At 35.5% G+C, this 23,335-nt stretch overlaps 1 protein-coding gene across 8 annotated transcripts in view; it reads right to left on the bottom strand.

Moving 5' to 3' along the window:
• ADAMTS20 (ADAM metallopeptidase with thrombospondin type 1 motif 20) overlaps nt 1–23,335 on the bottom strand; it is a 99,176-nt gene that overhangs the window by 42,986 nt on the left and 32,855 nt on the right. For 6 of the 8 annotated variants that reach the window (XR_012654643.1, XM_075059155.1, XM_075059158.1 and 3 more), the window contains 12 exons: nt 23,136–23,240; nt 12,973–13,118; nt 11,392–11,573; nt 11,159–11,319; nt 9,879–9,996; nt 6,459–6,554; nt 5,032–5,198; nt 4,793–4,922; nt 3,570–3,696; nt 2,674–2,884; nt 1,976–2,140; nt 1,101–1,265 (listed from right to left, as the gene is read on the bottom strand). Coding sequence is in view for 7 of the 8 variants with exons in the window: in XM_075059155.1 (XP_074915256.1) it covers nt 1,101–1,265; nt 1,976–2,140; nt 2,674–2,884; nt 3,570–3,696; nt 4,793–4,922; nt 5,032–5,198; nt 6,459–6,554; nt 9,879–9,996; nt 11,159–11,319; nt 11,392–11,573; nt 12,973–13,118; nt 23,136–23,240 (1,773 nt within the window). In the remaining variant the exon portion in view is untranslated. The remainder of the gene's footprint in view (nt 1–1,100; nt 1,266–1,975; nt 2,141–2,673; nt 2,885–3,569; nt 3,697–4,792; nt 4,923–5,031; nt 5,199–6,458; nt 6,555–9,878; nt 9,997–11,158; nt 11,320–11,391; nt 11,574–12,972; nt 13,119–23,135; nt 23,241–23,335) is intronic. The other 2 variants (XM_075059157.1, XM_075059156.1) reach the window with 2 other exon arrangements.

The following is a 23,335-nucleotide window of genomic DNA, read 5'->3' as shown; positions in this document are numbered from 1 at the left end:
TACCAGATGGTATGGTGGAAAAACTGCAATGGAAAGCTCTGCTCCAGTGACATGGATTGGTAAATTGCTTGTACAAGCTACTCCAGAATGGCCACACACAGTGGTTTTTTTATTCAGAAGAATTATATCATGGGACTGAATTAATTTTTTTATTTCATTCTTGCATTTAGCTTGTAGGAATGGAAAGCCAGCATCTTGTGATCAAAAGATTACTCAGAAGGAATTCAACATCATGTTAGACAACAGCATGGTTATCTCTAACATGAAAAAATATTACATGAGAAAAGTTCTATACAAAATAAATGTTTAAGTTAAAAATATACTTAATGTCTAAAGGTATATTTATTCTGTATTTTACTACCAGGTTATATGTAAAAAAATAAACTTCAGCTGCTATTCAGCTATGAATTCTCACTAAAATCCAAGAAACACTGAATAATCCAACAGTTCTGTTGGTTTGAGTTGGTTTGATCTTATGAAAGCTCCATGAAATCGAGTACCTTATTATTTTTTAATTAATTCTCATCTATTTGCTGACAAAAGTTTCCTTCACAAATTAATTCACTTTTTTCCAGAATTTTGAAGCCACTCTGGTATACATTAGATGAGCATCATTACACACAGGAACATATTTTTCAACAGCACTTTCACATAAAGAGATAGTAGATCTTTTATCGCTGAAGGTCAAAACAAAACAACAAAATACTAAGTCTTTTTCCCTGCTATTATTAGCATATACACTTCTATGACCTTAAATTAAAGCTACCACTTAAATATGCCCACACACCTATAAATATTTGGTCTTTTACCTGTCTCATTCATCTGAACATTTTGCTATCTACATTTTCATTATTCTGGAGATGTAATGCATTCATGTGTAAACGTGTCTTTGATAATAAGGCTCAGGGTCAATGACTGTTTTAGGTGTGGGTGTTCCTAAATTACTGGTTAGATAGCCAATAGAAGCAAACAAACAAACATGTCAATCAGTTCAACTAAAGTAACTGCTTAAGATCCAATTAAAATATTTAAAAGGTATCGTTTTGTGATCACTCAGTCTGAAGTAGAAAACAAGAAGCCAGGAATCCTTATGTACTCACTGATCCCCAAGGCCCTACTTGCCAAGATGCACATTCATGAAGTTCACAGGCTGTTATTGATTCTGGTCTATCATTTGGATTACAGAAATCATCTCTCAGTTGTTCATCATTAAATTGGCACCATACTTGACGATGCTTCATTCCTTTGCCACATGTCACAGGACACTGTAAAATTATTAGAGTCATCAGTTTGTAAAGACATGAATCTGCATTAATGGCTTTACTTTCTTCTAGTAATCTGCTGGATTTTAAAGATCACATAAATAACAAAAATATTCTACGAATGCAAGTAGTCCAGCAAAACTAGATCTTTTATGAACCCTCCATTTCCTGTAAACATCAACCCAAATGCTAATACAAAGGAATCACTACTAAGTTTCTGAAGCTACAAAAATATGAGAACAATGTAGAAATCATTTATTTCCATTTGAATAAAGAATACTTGTTTAAAATATGAGTGCACATATCACAGCTTTCACAGGAAAAATGCTTAAACTATCCATGATGGGTTTATACCCATATAATCTATAATAAAACAGAGAGAATTCTGTTCTTCAGTTGGCCGAATGGTTCTCATTGCTTCATAAAAAAGGAAGGTATGCATATTACTGTAGATAGATTTACTTTAAGTAGCTTCGCTACCTCATTTTAATGTAACAAATTTTCAGAGAAAAATAAATTCTAGGTGTGTTTTTCAGAAGTTCTCATTCCATTTGTACATCTGGGATGTTTATCAACCAAATCCTAGGACTTCAGAATTTTTATTATCGTGTACACCAAAATAGCCAGAACAGAAAACCCAAACACTTAAAGCAGCTTATTTCGATATTGATGACCAGGACCAAAGCCATCTTAAGTTTTACATGGTTCATTACCTCACTCCACTCACTAACAGACCAGCTTGGACATAAGAATTCATTGCAACTCTGTGTTACAACTCTTGGAAGTTCCCGGCATTCTCTGTCAGGAAGATGACGACCCAAATTGTTCATACAAAAAGCTTCTCTGGTTCTGACACCTCTTTCACAGCTCTTGGAACACTGCAGTGTACAGACAATATAATGAAACAGGAAACACAACATGATAAAGCCAGGTCAAAATACATTATCAGTCTTAAAGGCAAAAGACATCAATGATTGTGTTAAGACAAACGTATTCTACATTTAATCCACAGACTGCCAATATGTTCACGTGAGATAAATTTGGCACTTTGTTTAGTAGTTCCAAGATAAAACTCTTTACTGAAGATTAAAGCTGAAATTGTACTTATTCCTTTTCTCCAAAATACTCTCAGAAGTAAATTAAGACTGTAAATAAAATATACACCTTTAACCACCAGATCTTCTCTGCTGACTTCCAAAACCAAGCTGCAAACAATTTAGCTACAGTTTCTTACAAAAATATGAGGTAGTTGCTGAAATATAAAGATTGGCATTAGCTCCTCCTACAACTCTGCATTTGTCAAACATTATTTTCTTTTACTTAAACTAAAAAAATTGATAGAGAAATAAAAATTTGGTATGAGCACTAACCAGAACTATAATGGTACAATTACAAGGTTTTGAATTTGTACCTCTGACCATTCTGTGTAGTGCCAACTTGTTAACATACAGTCACCATGGCAGGGCTCTCTGGTTGGTGGTTTCTGCTGATCAGCACAGTACTTATCATCCACTGGAACACTGAGTCCTTTTGAAATAGAGTACTTCATGCAGTGGATCTCTATAGAGCGATACCCTGGGCCACACTTCGATGTGCAGTCACTTTTGCCAACATTGTGCCACCTACAAGGATAAGCTGTTATAGGAAGCTAACTATGTTTTAAAAAATAAGACCATGGTGAATAAAGCACTCAGAGAATGTACCAGGAATTGTCATGTAAATATAGATATGCATTTTTAGGGAACAGATAAAACTGTAAAATCTCTCTCATGACTGCAATTTTCAAAGCAATATAAAAGAATTTGACTCACAGGCTTAAAAACATCTTTTTAAATTTAAAGGCTCTTTTGTCTTAATCTCCTAGGTGACTTTGAAAAATGTAAGCTATAATTCTAACTGTTCATCCTCTGAACTCGTGGGCTTTCTTGGAGTGCAAAAACACAAGTCTGTTTCAAATTAGTTCCAGTTGTGGGTACCATTCTGATGAAAAATGTATTCTGCCCAGCAATACAAGTTTTTGTGCCAGGATATATAGGACAGATTCACAATCCTAACAAGAGACTTTGTACTTTACCAATAAAAATTGGAAAATTACAGTGGTTCTACTTAGATTCAGAAGTGTAAACATATGTGTAAACCCATTATATGAATAGATTTGAGGAAAGGAAGGAGAGACAGGAGGGATGACAGAGGTAGAGAGGGGTGGAGGGACAGAGTACAAAGCAACCTGAATTACTTTGTTTCAATCTCTATCAACAAAAATATGTAAGACCACAATAGCTCCATCAGCTAGGAACCTCTTTTTACCTTAATTCACACTCTGTATTACACTCCTCAAAGACATCTGGTACAGTGGGTATAAGTTCACATCTTTGATCAGACACTACTACATGATCACTTTTACGTACGCATGCCATTCTTCTTCTTCGAATACCTTGAAAAGGAACAAAAAACAGGAATAATGGGCTAAAATAAGAGTGCCTTTTTATACTAATGGATTCCATTCATTTAGGAATTTAACTGAGATACCCTATTAACACTAACGATTGTATACAGCAGATCCTGCACAAACACGCCGCTTTTTGCAACTGACTACATTCCAGGTGGAGAACAACCTTGTCCCTGTCACCCCTGCCACCTCCCAGCTGTACTACAGTGGTCACACAAGGATAACAACTTCCAGAAAACTGCAGAAGTGCAACAGTCCATTTACTCATCAGGCTAAATATTCCAAATGCATCATGTCTGTCCTTTGCTAATTACCAAATTTTCAAACCACCATGTTAACTTAGAGTTTGTGATCCTTCTCTTTAAGGAAGCAGAAAATTTGATCACAGGGTACCTAAAAGATCCAGAGTGCTGGGACAAGTACCACAGCTAACAGATGCTCTGCTTCTCTAGCACACAAGCATGTCTATAGCCTTACACAAAACCAAAAGAAACTCACCATCACATATTTACAGGCATTTCCAGCACCTGCTAATAGGAGTATCTATCAAAAATCTGTGTACATATACTTTATATATACACTTCATACATATTGCAGTTTTATTTTTACACTGGAATAGCCTACAGAATAACAGTTAAAAAATTGTAAGACATATCTTTAAAAGCTTCACTCCATGTAGCAGATAACCAAAAAAGACAAATAAATATAGATGAAAGACACTAGAAAAATCAGTGACCATCTGGAAGTAGGAGAACAGAAGCCTATACATATGAGTAGACATACAATACTGCTTTCTAAAGATTCATTAGACTTGATTCAACTTTTTATAAACCACTCCTATGGCTACAAAAGAAAGGAGCACAAATGTAGTTTTGAATATAGAATTGCACTGCATAAATAATGAAAAAAGCACAACAAAAATCAGAAGTCATTCTGCCCTTAAAGGCTCTGTGCACTAAAAGTTTACTGAGTGTGCCAAGTTTCTTCCTTAAAAGTGGGGGTGAAAAATCTGAGTACAAGACTAGTCCCTTCCTAAATACCACCAGGTCTTTGGTTCTGGTGACAAAAGAATTCACAGTACCTTGGCACATCCTGCTGCAGTCTTGCCAGGGTCCGTAAGGATCCCACGTAAACAGATCACTTCCATCTTCTATTGGGATATTGAATGAATAACGCACATCAGGATTGTATAAATTCCCTACACACAAAACCTTAATTGAGATAAAATGATAGCTGTTTTTCAGTGAATTTGAACATAGAATTATGAATATAATGATCATGTAGCGAATTTTCAAGCTTATGAAAAAAGTAAACATGCACCTGTAAGGTTAGCTCTTCTTCGATTCTATCAGTGCTGTTAATTCGTTCTATCGTATTGTTTGAACCACTGTACTCAAAAATGGCTCCTTGTATATTGATTTCTCTTTTTGACATGCTTACAACAAAATTTCCATTCAAGATAAAATTTCCATGAATATCAGATAAAGCTATAAGTAAAATAAGATAATGGAAATAAAGCATCTATTTAATTAAAAGGTTCTATTAATAAAAACTCTTAATAGTACATCTTCTTATCAACACTTAGCTTTATTTTAGTCCATGTGTAATACTTCAAGGTTGTATCAAACAGTTTCTAATGCATTAACTCAATCCTGACCATAAGTAACTTTCACCTGAGCAGCTGTCATGGATTTTCTCTGCATTAACAACACAATTTTCATATCTGTTCTGCTGAAGGGTTGCCTGCAGTCATCACTTTTAAATTTGGTTAGGTTGTGCTACTGTAGAAGGAAACAATAATTATCTGTATTTCTTGCTTATTCTACAGCCCACATCCTTGTATTTGCTAGAGCTACTTTTAGTGAAGTGCCTTTAAAAAGTAAATTTTAAAGTAAAAGTAATTACTAAGCATTTATAATAATAATTTAATATAATGACCAGTTTTCAATAATAAAGATGAATAACAAGTTAAAAATTAGATTTAAAATAAAGTAAAATTTTTAGTAAATGCATGCTATTCAGGCATTACTACATTTGAAACAGTAGCTAGTGTCAGGTGGTGAGGGTTGTTCTGTGTCCTGTGAGATGCATGTGCAACAAGTGGCAAGGAAAACATTTTGAAAACTCTGAAGTTTGTTGAGTAGGATGGTAATGGAAGTAGAGACATAAGGAAAATATGCACCAATATTCTCTCAGGCACTTCAGATATAACTAAGCCCTGTGAAACAGAACCACCAGGATTTTTGGTACAATGTGCTTATGAATTCTTTGTTCCTCTCACACACTTGCAAATCTATCAATATGTGATCTTACACTCAGACACAATAGAAAAAGAGAAATGTGAGACAACTGGTAAGTTTGCTGAAGGTCAGACTGCTTTGTTTATAAACAAAGTACATGCTTCCAAGATTTAGAACCACAAATACCTGCATTATTCCCGAGTTCACTTGTGGAGTTTTAGTTAACATTGCCTCAATGAAGTAAAAAATTGACAGAATGATGCAATGTGCTATAATTCCTATTCTCTGACAAATTAACACACACGTTTAAGAATCAGAAACCTAACAACATCTCACACATCTTTCTGAAAACTAATATCTACAGAGAGACTTGGGCAAATGATGATACAATGTAATTAGATATATGCTCTAAAGACTTTATCAGACTTCTGATAATATATGTCTAGAGCAGACCTCTGGCAAGAGCACAAAAACTATCTATTAATGTTATACACAGGAGGCTTTTACCAAGGTAGTTGTCATCTTCTGGTTTCCCTGAGTAGCTGTGTTGCCGAATATCAATGTTTGTTGCTCCTTTGGGAATTTTTACTACAACATTGTAACCTGCAATGTAATTATTCACAAATTAATTATATACAAAAATAGTCAAATACTAGTAAATATGAACATACATTTAACTAGTTTTATTCACAAAACCCTACAGTGCACTAGTGACAACCACTGCTGAATGCCCTCATGTTTTAGGAAGGAAATGTGAATATCTTCACACATATAAATTTCTTTGTTGTTGGCTTTAGTTTTGTTTTTTAAGCAGTTGAACTGAACTTTTATTTTCATAACTCATTAAAATTAATTCCTGTGTTCAGAAATGTGAATTCAATTCTTTACCAATAACATGAGTTCAATCTACTCAAAAATCTCTAGAGAGAGCACTACTCCAGAAAGCAGTCAGGTATACCAAGTGGGACTCAGGAAACGTTGTGGCTCCTCACAATTTAACTGCAAAACTTTGACTGAATAAGTCACTTAACATGGAATATTTGCACTCCCTGTTTATACAATTGGGTTAGCTTTTCTCTATCTCACAAGAGTATTGCATGACAGCACTCTAAAGAACGAGTCCTAAATACTCAAATATTGCAGTGTTGCAGGCCATAGACATAAGTAGATATACCAGATAAAGTAGCCATGCTTGATCCACATTTTGCTACTTAAAATGTTACCCTAGTATGCTCCCTTCAAAATACAAATGCTTCACAAACGAGTCATCGCTTCGTGCAATACCTCCAACTACTATTATGCTAGCCTTGTCATAAGGTAACAAAATAAGGTGCATCAAGATCTACTTTTTAGATCTGTCGGTCTGCACATCAGCATATGTTAAAAAAAAAAAGCTGTTTCTCACAGATGCTAATCACAAATCCAAAAGGATTCTTATGTCTAAGAAAAACTGAGTATGGCAAACATTGGAAACAAATAATAAACACAAACATGCAATCCAAAGCATTACTATAATCTTTGTTAACTTTTCCACTTATTTTGCAGTGTTTAACAGTCTTGCTGTGATTTAACTTCAATTAGCTAACTCACCTCTGTGGGCAGAAATTTAAATGGCAATATTCTTTTCAATTTCATAACTCATTAACTTCCCAGCGCTTTTAATCTATTAAAACTATGGCATGCATTTAAATGAACATTTAATCTAATCACAGGTTCATCATATTTACCAGCTGGGGGCAGCACTGCAATTGCAAATTGACACACTGCATGCTGCTCTGGATAAATACACAACCAGTTGGTCATTCTTCCAACGTATTGGGAAGAAAAGCAAAACACACTCAAAAAAAGCCCCCCATCTCACACGCTGAAAACTTTGTGGTAATAGAATGACAGAAGACAAAATATGGGAGGAAACAAAACTGCATAACATGTTGTCAAGGATACACAGAACAGATCACATACTAAGGCACCGAGAATGAGCATTTTCCAAGAAATCCTCAGATACTCTAATTTGAAGCAATAATAATAGCCAACATAATAATTATGTGTACATAATTAGATTAGCATTTCTAAATTGGGAGCTAGGTAAATCAGTATTTCATTGTAATGAATTTCTGATGATAGTTTCACTACTGTTTAAACACTTAATGACAACATTATAACCGTATAAATACAAGCACGTACCACAAGCTGCTATTGTCCAATTCCAAGTTCTGCCTCAGTGAAATGACTCGTGTCAGTATGGAAGTGGACCAGGTGAAGTTAAAGAAAAAGATCAAGTGCACAGACTTCGGCATATTCTCTTGTGATCCTAACTCAGAGCTTTTTTGGAAAAGAACATTTCCTCAGACAATGTTTTCAGTCACTACCCTAGGGAGGTCACAGGCCTCCCATGGACACTGCAGTTTTAATGATCAGCTAGCTACCTCTTCTTTGCATTGCTGCACTCCTACTTGAGCACACCTGAGTGATAATCCCAAATGCTTAGCATACTGTCCAGTAGTATAATCCAGTGTCACCTTTTATATGCTGTAATTCCAAGAATTTGAACATAATTTAAAACGTTCAACTAAGTATAAAACCAAAATAATAAATCAAGGTTTTCCTCATCCCAAAACATGTGGATTTTTTTTTTCTTCCAACTTCAGTCAGAAGCAAGTAAGTCTGTGACAATGCAAAGCTGATGAACAGCAGAGAGTGAGTCTCAACCATATTTGTATAAATGGCAGATTCATGTAATGGTCACTTGTATCAAATGTATTTGTGACAGAATTCCTGTGCTACTACCTATAAGCAAAAATATCTTTCCTAGTGGTAGAAAACAAAAACACTGATGGTCTTTTACTTAAAATTATCAAAATAACACATTCTTTTCCTTCAGTGTTTTGACCACACGTTCAGAAACCCAGCAACTAATAGCTGATTGTGCCTTCTTCCAACTTCTCAGGACAGACACAAGAAATTACATGTATTTGTATGGGAAGGGTAGCTGTATCCCATCTTTAAGTTTTTTGGTCCTTTTGCTTGGTGCAAGCCCTCTGCCAGGATTAAAAAAAAAAAAAAAATTCCAACAGGATACTGGGCACACTTTCGTCTTTGACCAGCAATTCCTTTGTTCTATGAAGATCCTATTTGGCAGCTCTCCAGGTATCATTTCCACTTCGCCTGTGGTCTCTTTCAACCAGTGAAGCGGCACGAAGGAGCCTTTAGGAATCTGATATTAACCTGGAGAATTCTGTCCTTATGTTCTACGCTCTAACTGCTTAACAGCACTGCTACACACATACAATAGTCTCTCCATACTTCCCAGAAAGGACTATATATAGAAGAACTATCTGTAGCTCTATTAGAGAAACTGAATCAAATAAATAGGAATTACCAGGGTTATTCAGAAGTTTCTCATTCACTACATGCCAATGAAGAGGAAAGAACATAAACATTGCTGCCCATGTTCTCTGGAAAGAGAAGGCTCACATTTCACAGGCTATCTTTTTCAGTATAGGAAAAAAGGAACCTCATCAGCTGCTCACACCACAGACTTCTTGCTATCTCTTTACACAACCAAAAGGAGATATAGGAATAAGTCCTTCAGCTGCAGAGTTTCAGAGAAGAGAATGCAAAGCGCAAAGCAGGAAGCATTCTTCCTTTTCAAGTACTTTTATCCTCATCATATCTTTTATTTGTGTCTTTTGTTTTGACCTTAGAGCAGATGGATTTTTTTTTTTCTCCCCTTGAATGGGTTAGTGTGTCACAGTGTTTGCCTCTGCATCCTTGAAAGGGCACATGGGACTGAAAATCAGAGATACTTTTTGTTGATAGAGGCCCTGAAGAACATACACTGAAATCCCACTTCCTCAAATGTAAAACATAATTTCTAAGCCATACTCAAATGTGCATTAACATTTAAAAAAATAAAACAAAACATACCATAACGAGCACTGTTGAAAGTACCTGCAAGAGTCTTACATGAAGAATTATCACCACCACAGATTCCACATTTGTCTCTCCTTGCCTTGGAATTCAAAACGTGATCACAGCCTGCTTGCTACAAAAAAAAAAAACCCAAAACAATAGCCCTGTGTCACTCAGCCCAATGGAAAACCATGAAAACAAACAATGTAAGCTTCCCACTGGCCAAAAATATTCTTATTCACTGTATATATCTGGTCTTCCTTTGCAATTCATGAAAAGCCTTTTATGGTTTTGGGTGCTGTGATGTAAGGGCAAAACACAATAATGCTGTTGTACTACGAATCTACAATCCAAATACACTTAATGTGTCAAGAACTGTGTAAGAGTATGTAACAGTATGTAAAGACTTTGTATAAAAAAATATCAACATAGCGTATAAATTTTAAGTTATATTTACATTTAAAAGTCTTGGAATCCTAAAAGCTGTACATATGTGTACATGGTCATTAATTCTTTTAAAGTCTGTCATTACTGCAAAAGAAGCAAAGGAATACAAGTAGACTATGCTGGTTAAACTAGCATAAGCACAATTTTTGTTTACATATCTTTACTTAAACTTCCTTTTCTTTTTTAAATTATGATAAACAGGACAATTCTCTGGCATTTCCTATTTCCTCTTGATCCAACACTATAAAAAAAGGCTACATTTTCTCCTCATCCTGAATTTACTCAGTTTCACTGCAATCAGCAAAACAACCTGGGCTTGACAAAAAAGTCTTGAGTTGTTATAACATAGCACCTTTTTTCTCCCAACAAAATCTTGTGGCACTTCCATAACTGCTACTACGCAAAGAATGCTGAAATGATCCCTTTCAAGGGTCAGTTCCTCCCGATTTTGCAATGGAATAATAATTATGTAATCTATCTACCCTTGGATTTTCTACTTTTTTACTGCTTTGATAGCAGAAATATGATGGCAATAAACACACAGCATGCTTCTTTCCTCCCTTTATGCCAATTTTGGATCAGTTTCTCTCTGCTCACTTGGACAATATTAACTCTCTCACATACGAGGCTTAATGAGAAAAGACTGTGGGTCTTCAGATTCAACTGTATATTCTTCACTTCATTGCCTCCATTTCCAGATCTTTAATTTGGTAGTGATTGAATTTAAGTAAATTCAAAACATCTTGCTTTACGTATTTTCAGTAATAGTTATTTGGATGAATATTTAATATCTACTTTAGCATCTCTTAAAATTGATTTTAATAATTAATAAGTTTAGATTTAAATACCCTGCATAAGCCTTGAACACAAAGGTCATTGGTTTCTGCTCCACAGGGAGTACCATCAGCAACTCTGTCCTTCAGCTGATAGTAGGAAGTTGTTCCAGAAACTCGGCAAAAAAGTTTACAGCGATCTTTCATAGAAACTGGAAAGAAAATCCAACAGGTTTCTTGTCTGTTTTAAAAATTTAATTAAAGTAACATTTTTATTTCATTAATTGAAAAAAAGTATAATTACTTACTACCACTGTATTTTGGAAGCCAGCGAACAGCAGATGTAAGACCGTTGATATTAAAGTGTTTGCCATCAAATTCAGAGCACTGTTGCTCCCGAAAATCTTTTTTGCCTTTTGGACATGAATCAGTGTTACATGATCGAAATTTCATCCTGCGGCCAACACAGTACTTTCCTCCATTTCTTGGTCTAACAAAAATAGGTGAACGTAAAACACACTCAGTTTCAAAAATCGCTGTTTTCCATGAAAAAGTGGCTTGAGCCACTGATCTAAAGGGGAAAATCTCACACATGATTCTGCCATCTGTTACTGACTTCCACACACACACTCTTATCTTCTGTTGCACTGTGCATACATTTATACCCAAGTGAAGAAAATAAAAAGTCCGTGCAAAATACTACTGCTGAGGTAGGTGGTAATGAAGCTACTGATGTTTATTAACATCTATTAAGTTTTTATTTCTCTTTCAGTCATAATTATTTTGCCTGGGAAAAAGCATTATTAACTTCAGTGCTTTAATCAATTTAGCTGAGATTACAGCCCTATTTTTACAGAAGCAGCACCTCCCCTAGTAATTTGAAATTTTTATTTTACAGAGCGACAAAGAAAGCAGAGAGACTTAGGCACTGACACACTCTTTTCTGTAGTCCTAGTATTGGTTTCAGTTTGGAGATCGAAAGAACTGAAAAGGGAAAATTGTGGAAAACACCCCATTTACTGTACAGTCTAAAATACATTTCCTAACTCTTATAAACCCTGCTACACAATAATTCAGTATTAGTAGGCTCTTGGGGAGGGGGTAAAAAAAAATATAAAAAAATCAATGGCATATTGATACTATCAGTTACTACAGACTGACAGAGGCATACCCAATAGGAATCTAGTCTACTGCCTCTTACTCATCAGAGAAAATAAAATAACCTGGGATCGTTTGAGTGAGGTTCATTTATCCCACTGATAATATCAAGATGACATGACTTCCTGAAAAACCCTGAAACTAACCAGGCTGCAGCTATGCTTCTGCTTCTAGAGAAGGGTAAAGTTCTCATTCACTTTAACCACAGAGAATGAAACCCACATTGAATTATTCAGTCAATGGAAGTTTCTCATTATAAAGGTAAGTTGTAAACGACACTGCTGTAACCAGTGTTCCTTGTGGGCACTACTGGTGGTGCTGGGAAAAAGCCTTAAATCAAAGTAAATCAATGTTTCACAAAAAAGATTACCAGGGAATACATCTGTTTCTTTTTGCAGCTTTTACTCCAAAGAAAGCAACTCAATGTTTCAAGAAGCCCTCAGCATTTTGAGTAGAGCAAGAAAAAAAAGACCCTGCCAAAATAAGTCTTCAGAAATATCTATAAATATAAATGACACAGTTGGGACACAAGAGTAATCTATAAGTTCTGTGCACATTAGAGTCTGTAGACTTATCTCTCTTTTCAAACATGGCTGAAACAAGCAATTTTTTTATTGGTGCTTCGAACTAATTTGCACAACCCACAATACCTTCATTTTGTTTTGAACCAATCCATTATGTCATAGTACCTTCATTATGCACTAATGTAAAATGCATTAAAAAAAACATACTCTGGTCTGTTACACAGCCTGGTGGTGCTCTTGATTCCGCCTCCACAAGTTCTTGAACATGAGCTATAAGGTCCCCACGGTCCCCATTCTCCATCTACAGGACGCATCTCCATTTCTCTGCTCACACAAATTCCATGGCGACAGTGCTGCACAGTTGATAAACAAAATAAAATTTGTAAGTCAAGCAAAACGTTACTGTATATTTTAGGCACAGAAAGAACAAAATTTAAGAGCTCACTGCTCTTAATCTGAGTCTGGACATTTTCTAAAATGTTCAAATTCCTTTAAAATATCTTATCCAGTAGCCATATTTTCACAAATGCTGTGTATCAGTTCTTTGCTCTCTATGAAAGCTACTGGATGCTGAATATATCTTTAGGTCTTGTCACTTTATTCATATACCTATATAAGAAACTCAAAATCCTGATCTTGAATTCCTGATATGTTTTCATGCACAAGCTTCAAAAATAGATTTGCAGTCGTCTTTTATGTATGAGATTCTTCCAGTTTGATTTGGAAATACATGCCAATAAAAAAAGTGAAAAGGTACGATAACAAACCACCAAGAAATTCAGGGTATTTTGAGCATCCTGAAAGCTAAATATCTAGTGGGATTGTTTGCGAAAAGCAGATAAGCATTTAAGACCTTGCTTATGCTAAAGCAAGATGATGTTATAGATTCATGTTTAAACTCGGACTTTCACACCTATAACAACAGGTGTAAAATATTTTATATTTTTATTTATTTATACATTACAATAATTTTATATTTACTACTAATTTAACAAATCTACCATTACCATTAATACCCAAGTAATACTTAAAGAAATAATAATTCTTAGAGCAAGATACTACATTGCAATGTCTATTGTGTTACTTCAGATTTTATTACTGCTGAAGAACTATCTAATTTCCAACTAAAAAGTCTATATAAAAGTGCGATTTTCATTTAATCTGCTGAGATTTACATTATTAAGACGACAAAGATTGCAAGATTATTCTGTTGGTCATGCCAGTTATAAGACTTCATCACCCCCCATCTATAAACTGTTATTACTTACAAAAAGTTGTAATTACTAGCTATTTTTTCTAGAACAATCAAGTGATCAATCTGTGGCTTCTAAGTATTTATTATCTAAATCCCCAACTCTGCAAATATTTAGCCACTTCAGTGGTTACCCAATAAGTATATGACTAAAAAGTCTAAATGAGAATCTTATGATTGGTGCATGTGTGACTTTTTTTCAAAGAACCTGCATGAATTACCAGCGCTAATCCTACTGATGACTTATGGCAGTTGGAATTCTAATTCACTTGTATGCTTTAGAAAATCCCAAGTGGTATATTTGATCACAACATAGTGCAATAGTTTACATATTAAAATAGACTATTTACAAGATACTATAATGTCAGCACTATGTCTCCTGCTGACTTCTATGTGGATAATGTGTCCTCAACTCTGTCCTTGACTCCAAACAGCCTCTGAAGCATCAAAGACTGCCCACATCTGGAGGCAAGACACTGGGCAGGATGGACTACACGGGGTCAACGCTCATACACAATAGAGAGAATTCTTTATTTTAGATGACTGTTTGCAGACTCAGGATTAGACTGATCATTAGGTTTGTTGTCAGGAGGGATTCTCCTAGTCATATTGACACAGAGTGGCTTAATTCCATCTTCCCTGCAGTACATACATGGATCAGTCACTAGAATCATCAGAACAGATTGTATCAATTCAACTGCTTGTTATTTCTGAAGCTTAGGCTTTCCCTGTCTGCTCTCTGTGACACAAACCAGCTTCAAAATACCTTAAAGTCTAGAAGGGTTTTGGTAACCAAAGTCTCTGGCACATAAAACAATTTAAGAATCTCTGATACACAGAAGATAAAATAATTCAAGGATTTTAAAACTGACTTAAACGTTACGTAGAATTTCTCAAGGGTTATTATGATGTTAAAATTTATTGTAGGAGCTATCATTTAAGATAAATTTTGCTGAACACACAGAAACGATGTGTGCAATCTTTCTGAATGTACCTGAACAACACAAAACTCAGATGTTGTTCAGTGGTTTTATCACTGCATAAAATAATTCCTAGAAGTGATTTTTTCCTAATTAGTATATGCTTTAATTATATTTATACTTATGCTCATATGCTAACAATCATTTTGCTCTCAGAATAGGAATTTGTGACAGAATCAGATTCTCCTTTCTGAGTTCTGCCCAAGTTCCTAATCCAACTTGGCGATAAAATTGCCTGTCTGTATAATCCTTCATCATACCGACTCTTGCACATGGGCCGTATCTTTTAAGCCCTGAATGCCTTCCTCTAAGAATATGACTATTCAAGGTGATTTTCAAGCCCAAAGCGAACAGAACAAAAGCTAGATCTATCTTGTCATACAACCATTTAAATGATCCAGCAAATTGGCCAGATCATCACTCGCTTGATGCCAAGACTAATGCTTTAACTTAACACTAAGAAGACACCATTATTTCACTGCATATCTGCATATAATTTCTCACTGCAGTGCTTACTGTTAATTTTTATTACTTTTTTCAAGATACCCTTAGGGTACCTTTGTACCGAAACCTTCTAGTACCTAGCATTTAATACCTAGGAATAAGAGATAGATAGCCATACGGTAAATATGAGGAAACATTAAGAACTTGCCATTCCAAGAACTGTTGTTAGCATCTTAGGAAACAATTTGTTACTACTATAGGCTGAAGATTCTAAATCCCCCTTCACAAAATGAATACTGCATCCAAATATGGGACAGCGACCTAGAGTTTAGGTTCTTCTTCCATCCACAAAAACATTTACAATAACTTGAAGGGAGATTTCAGGAAAAGACAGAGTTGTAAAATGAAACTTTATACCCACAACAGCATTATTTTAATCCATAAAAATGCAAAGCACATGTTGACATCTGGGATTTTAATAGCTTATTCAACAAACTTGTCTCAGCTATTATTCTGCTGCATTCCTACAGAAGCAACATGATGAAGTCACAGTAGAAAACTCCTGCACCAGACACATTCCAGATGTTCCTCTGTGCTTGCTTGAATCATTGCTTCACTGAGAATATTATGATATAAAGAACTTTCATAAACTTAAATATAATCGCTAACAATTTTTTCCCCTACATTGATATGGCAAATATAATGTATGCATCATGTAAAGTGGGTATCACTCATAATTCCAAACACACTGATTGCAACAAGTGGCAACTCTGCTCTAGCCAAGGTCAACAGTTGGCTTTCTGTCAAAAAGGCAGAAATTCCGACCCAAATCCACATGCAATTATTATATCTTCAGAGATGAGAGGGAGGGTTAATGGTTCAATTTTGGGATCAATGAACCTCCAGGTACAGAGATTTATATGTATTAATCACCTGCTTATAATAAGCAGTTTTACTCTTGCCTATGCATTAAATTATGATTTCATAAACTGAATTCTGGTACTTCCAACTTATCTCATTGCTTATAGAGCCTGCTAAGTTTCCAGGAAAGCCATTTTGAAAGAAATTATTAAAAGTGTTAATTGCCAGACTATGCTCGATTTTGCCTGAATTGAGGAGAGCGATAGATGCATGCAGAACAGGACCAGAGCTCTTCTGAAATCAAGTACTTCATACACAGCCTGGTATGACTCACAGCTGGAAGAGGACTCCAAGTTCACTCTTGCTACGTACATTTTCCAGACTACTCCCAGAGATACACATGATTTTTCAAGATCTTGGGGCAAAGATTGAAACACTAATGCTCAGTGTGTGAGAACATAGTTTCAGGCATTGGAGCCCTGTGTAGCCTTGCAGACAAGGAGGCTCAGGAAAAGCTACTCATCTATTTCTAGACACCAACATGCTTCCACGGATACTACAGGTAGCTGCTGGTGTTTCTAAAAAGAAAGAAGATGATTGAACACTGAAGACAAGTCTGAGGAAAAAATGAAAAGGACAAAGCATTGCAGAAGTGGACACGATGGTCTGTATTTTGCCTTTCAAATACCCAGTTTTATTGTTCTGATTTCTTTTTGCCTTATAAAATACAATTTCTTCACTCTTGATATCCAGACAGGGCCCTGAGAATGACTATGAGCCAGTGAATAGCACAGGAAGAGAAAGTTGTAGCGGACTGAATGTGGGAAAGGAAAAGGGGCAGAGCTGGTGCCACAAAACAGACAAACACTAAACGCAGTGCTGCAGCACAAGACTAGTTCAGTATAAAGCATCTGGCCTGTAGCTGAGGTCTGAGCATAAGCTGTCTCAAAGTAGATTCCAATCACATAGAGCTGGGAAAAGAGTATGAATCTTAGAAGTTACATAGATTCAGCGCATAACCCCGTGAGCAGGGAGTGAAGATAAGAACACCCACTCAGATGAATGCCAAAGTCCACAAATCTCAAGAGCTGTTGTTTCTGGCTGTATTTATGTCTATGGGGTGGTTCCCATTCATTCCCTTGAATGAATGTACTGCTACAGACCTCTCTCTGCCTTGTCTGCTGCAAGTGGATGCAAGGAAACATTTTGCTGCACATTAGACCTATGGCTGCTCTCCATCTTCTTATAATAAACATAGTTAAGAAAGCACATTGTTCAAAGAAACAAGACGAGAAGTGGGGTGTAGAGCATATAATAACAGCAAAAATAGAGCAATTAGTAAAATAAGTATACCAGACAGAAAAATGGAGGTTGGAGAAATGTCTAACTGAAGTTGTAACTATGGCAACTCAGGTCTCTCTCTGTGTAGCATGGATTCTCAGACAAGCCCACATTTATTACTTAGATGACATTACCTACAAAACCCACAATATTTGAATAATTTTTTCCAACATTTTCAATTTTTTCTTGAAAAAAATCTACATACTTTATTTCTGCCTTGAAACATTACCACAGAAAACTTTTAATTTTTCTGAAATCACATCTAATCAGAAAAGTATTTCACAAAAATCCCAGTTGATAGCAAAATTTCTTGGTTTGAGCCCTTAAATATACTTTGCTTTTACAGTTCAAAACATCTGCTCCTGCTCCCCAGATGGTTAACATATCCTCCTATCACCCAACTCTGTTAAAATCCATTTGAATTTTTTATACTTACTTTACATATATCTACATATAATGAATTATTCTTACAGATTATCTTCAGGTATTACATTCATGAGGTAGTCAAGCAATGCAATGATTTTTAAAAGAAATCAATACACGGGTAGTAACCTACAACTGAAGAACAGCAAACATACTTCAGAATCAGAGACTGGTACTTCTTTTACTGATCAAAGCAATTCTTTGATGGTATGCCTCCCCATTCTCAATTGTCCCTACATCCCCCTCCTTATGTGGCTATACAGGGACTAGGATGAAAACTTAATTCACTCAATAGCTATTTTAGATATTTTTAGAGACACTAGCTCAACATACACTATATCTCTACAGTGAATAGAAGTAATAAACATTTCTTTCAAACACACAAAGGGACATGATTTCTAATCAAACTGTTATTTGTATCATGTGGATTCCTTCTTGCTGTTAAACACCTTTTTCTAGAGTTCTGACATTTGGTTTTTTAGTGTTTAGGTAGCAAACTGCCATTATGTAGAACACTGTGACGGCTCCAGGACATGGAGAAGTTTGGGTCAGCATCACATGGCTACCTTCTACCTCTTCCTTCCAATGTCCAAGGAAGCACTGGAATACTGCTCAGGAATCCAGGAAGGATCAGAGTGCAACCCTTCTGAGTGTCTCAAAAAAATAAATATAAAAAAAGACACTTTATTGGGTATTTTTGCTGTTATTTTCATAGCAAAAAAAGGCTTGTTCTGGGAATGCCACTCCTACAAGATAGATGGTTTCACCAACTACTCCTCTTTGGAGCTGGTTTTTTTTGGCCCAGATGTGCATCACCAACTCCAACAGATGAGCTACCATTACTGGAATATCATGTAAACTACACTGCTAAAAACTGCATCACTTGATTATACAGAAGCCATGATTCCAAGCCAGGTGTAAGCTGGAGATGGATATGTGTCAGGAGAGTTTGTATATTAGTTGGCTTGTAGCCAATTTGGTTACACATGGTAGCGTAGATATTTCTTTTCCATAATACAACTAGCTTACTAATTTTAATTAGGTCCTCCATAAAATGGGATTAAGTATTTTTTGTGAATGACATCAACCACACTGTGAAAACTGGTACCCTGTAGATTTAGAATTAGGAACAAATCTAGTGACTCTAGAGATTCTACCTACTAACGTTATTTTGTGTTATGGTTTTTGGTTGTTTGTTTTGTTCTGTTTTTTTTAAATCTGAAAAAAAGATACTCAACATGCCAAAACCTGAATCACTCTCCAAACTCACTTCTTTAGAATTTCAGAAAGGAAAAAAACCTCAAAACTTCCTATGCTCAAGGTGAAGAGAAATCTTTTGTACTGTCCCAGAGTATAAATGCAAGTGAATTCCTCACTACAGAAACCCTCAAATAGAGTAGTCTCCCAAAAAATAAAAGAAACAGATAGTAAAAGAAAAGAAAGCAATTGAAAACATAATCCAAACAGATAATACCGAGATAATCAGACAATGCTGGTCTGCAGAAATTTCAAAGCACAAAGAAATTTCTGACTAGAGTGCAACAAGAAAACCCAAGAGGAAGCGCGACTAAAAGATCTGCTCTAAGTCGTTCACGTTTCCTAAACATCCATCAGATTGGCTCCAGCCTGGAACATGATGGCAACAAGAATTTTGATGGTTAAGAGAAGGAAACCAGGCCAATTAAAGCATTCCAGTTTCTGTCCTAATGAAAACTAACTCTCTCATACGTCTTGTAATACATAGTGGCCTCCTCTGGTATCTTGGTCCTCAATGTAGCATATAAATACTGTTCTTACTGTGATTTATTATGTTTTTAATTTGTACATATAGTTTATACCATCACAACAAAAATTACAACTATATATACAAAATTCATTGTGGCATCCAGTGAGCAGGCTACCTCCAACTAATCATATGGCACAGTACTTAATTCTGAAGATACTCCCATGGTAGCTTTGATTAGAGACAAGACATGAAAAAGCACTAACCATTTAATATTTTTCATGTCATTGTGCCTCATTACACAATAAAAATAGCATTTTAATAAAAACTTTATATTGTGGTTGTGAAATATAATTGTATTTAGGAAGACAATTCAGGAATGTATACCTTTGTATTTAATAGTATCTCTCACAAAAGAACACCAGAAACACTTTCAAGCAATGACTAACAAAGTCCTCTGGTATGTAGAAATTCACCACTGCAAAACTAGTAAATGTTTACACATGGCACAACTAGATATATTTACTGTCATTTTGTCTCTGAAGTACCAGTTAGGCCAAAGAATTTTAAGGCTGCATCCTCTGCTTCAGGGAAGGTCTGTGTGACATTAGAAAAGCTGGCAGAAGCTTAGACTTCCTAGAGACCTTTGTGGACCCAAATGGGCAAACAAAAAGCACCTGAAGTGATGAGACACATTGTGAATATCAATGGAGTGAGAAACTGTTCTCAGACACAGCAGAATTGCTACTTATAGGCTACTGTCAGACCTAAGTATTCAGAATGTATAAAAAAGAGGAGAGGAAGAGAAAATTTCAGATACTTCATCAGGAAGAGAAAATTTCAGATACTTCAGCAGAAGCTCAACAAGCAAATATAATTCATTTTTGCAGGTAACTCTAGGATGAACAAAGTATAGTTTGATTGGCTCAAAGAAATTTGACTAGACAGCAAATTGAAGTAAAAGTGAAAGTTTTCTATTTTAGTAATATTAATTCCAGATAATTAATAATATTAACTCTATAGATTTAATATAGGAAATGTTTAAATTCCCAATAAAACATTTTCTTTATTCTCTATAAGACACTGAAATGTTAGGCTGCTTTTTCCCCTTAATATTTTAAGAAAATGCTACCTGTACTTACTACTACTATTATATGTATTAAGAAGTCACTGAGCTCTACAGGTGTGTGCACCATGAGACATACAAAACAATTCTCTTTCAAAACACATGCATACTGATAGATTGCATATGGCAAGAAGACATTCCATTAGGAAGTGCAGGCACTCAGGAAAAGCTGTTTGCTCATTCATTTGAGAGTCTCTCACATTATTAAATTTCTACCTTTTGGTATTTGGGGGGAAGGAAAGATACAAGAATTGTTAGAGCAGTCCATGCAAGCAAGATCCGCTAATCAGACATACAACCTGAAGAAAAAATAAAGATTATTGTGAAAATAAACCCACATGTCAAATCTAAGCTTAAAAAGTTGATACTAAAATTACAATTGCCTTAAATGGATCTTTTCTGTATTCATCACAGCAATAATGCTGCAAATGCCAAATAGAAAATTATTTAGCTTACCGGCAAACATTAATTATAATAGTCACCATGTCTGATTTCCATTAACATCAACAGAAACTTGCTGACTGAGCTTGAAAGGAGCTGTCCCTTAGACAGGAACAGATGACAATTTGTCAGATTAATTGCTGTTCTTTCTTACATCTTTCAGAGGTAATGACTGTAATTAGCTCTTCACTTCCTAGAGAAAACTGGTTTCACTGCAGTAATTGCATAAAATAGGTTTTTGTATTCTTAATATAAAAGAAGTCCTCTGATGTTGGCAAATTAGAGTCAAGGCAGTTGAACTAAAGATTACATATGAAGTTCTATATAAAAGATGAACTTCCTTTCTGATCAGTGACTGACTGAAAAATGGGTTAAACTTTATAATACCAGCTGCATGCATAGGATTTAATCAAGCAGAGCTTCGACTGCAACCATCAAATAACTTTTCCTAATCTTGCAAGAGAGAAAGAAACCATTTGAGACAATATACCCATTAAATTGTTATCCATTAAGACAGTATTTTCAAATTCCTTACTACTACTGTCTCACCAAATACAGAAAAAGAAAAAAAAATCTGTAAAGATTAAAAGTTATTGGGGCAAATTTACTAATAATTGAGTGAAATGTAGCAGCCTATTATACATACAAATTAGGCTAGATATTTTTTTAATCATCTTTGAACCTACAAAACTATCAAAAGATAAAAAGTTAACATTGTTCCCACAGCCCCTGAAGCTGCCAAAGCACATTAGTATTAAAATCAGCTCAACATAATAAACCAGCCATACTTAATATAATCACCATCGTATCTGAGCATGTAAAAAAATCTCTGAAATGTTTATTCTCACAATCCCCTGACAAGTAAGAAAATAATTCTATTTGCTGGTGGTGAACTGAGACACGGAGAAGCCAAAGACTAGATCAGCAAAGAACTCAAGCACCTAATTTCTGTTCACTTCCTAAACTGCATACAAATCCAAAACTAAAACTCTCAAATCTTCACTGGTAACTGTGGCTTCAACCAGTGGCCTCCACCACTACTTCTGTTTCTATCAAGGTTCTGTAAGTCCCTTGACCATATGTACCAATAAGATATTCATGACCCTTATGGACAGCCCAAGAAAGGTTTTTAGCACTGAACAGATCCAAGTATCCTGAATTATGTTACAATAGGCAAGACAGCATATGAATGCAACTTATATGTGGTTAAAGCACTTACTGCAGTAGGTGCAGAGGTACTGGTACACGCTTTCATATTTTGTCTGAAACAGACACAATGTGCAAATATCTACTGAAACCAAGATTCTAATCCAAAGACTCCCTCTTTCCAAAAAAGTGTACCCCTGTATCTAAGTCACTCATACTTAATTCATTCTGGTTCAGTGAAACAGCCTCAACAAGACAAACTGGGGGAAACATGCTTTTGGGATGTCTCGCTTGCAGGAAATTCAACTTTGGAGCAATACCAATGAGGGAAAAACCCAACTTGTTATGAATGATCTGAACTTTTCACACGGAAGGAAAGATAGCAACTTTCCCCTGAGGTCTTGTACCAATGTGCCATCTGTAAACTTTTATAATTATTCTGAACAGACAACCTGTGTTATTTATGTCACAACATTACAGGACTAAAAGAAACTGCAGGTGAAGTCAGGTAGATACTGTTCACACAATCAGTATGCTACAGGCATAGTGTTGCAACACAGCAAGCACTGATCTTTCTTATCTACATGAACAATTTTGCCACATACAAGTACTGAGAAACAAATGAAGGCTTACCATTCCCACACCACAAACAGTTCCATCAGCCAAAGGCATGTGCTGAGTACGACAACCCTTGTGAACACCTTCCGTGCTTGTACACCATAAGCGTTTGCATTGTTTCTAAAAAGAAAACAAGATGACTTTTGTTGTACCTGTAACACCAATTTAGGCATTAGTTGGGATATTTGTATTTTTTTCTCATACTATGTTGACTT

This window comes from Buteo buteo, chromosome 28 (assembly GCF_964188355.1).
Source record: "Buteo buteo chromosome 28, bButBut1.hap1.1, whole genome shotgun sequence".
NCBI lineage: Eukaryota > Metazoa > Chordata > Aves > Accipitriformes > Accipitridae > Buteo > Buteo buteo.
This window is presented reverse-complemented; position numbering and strand designations above follow the sequence as displayed.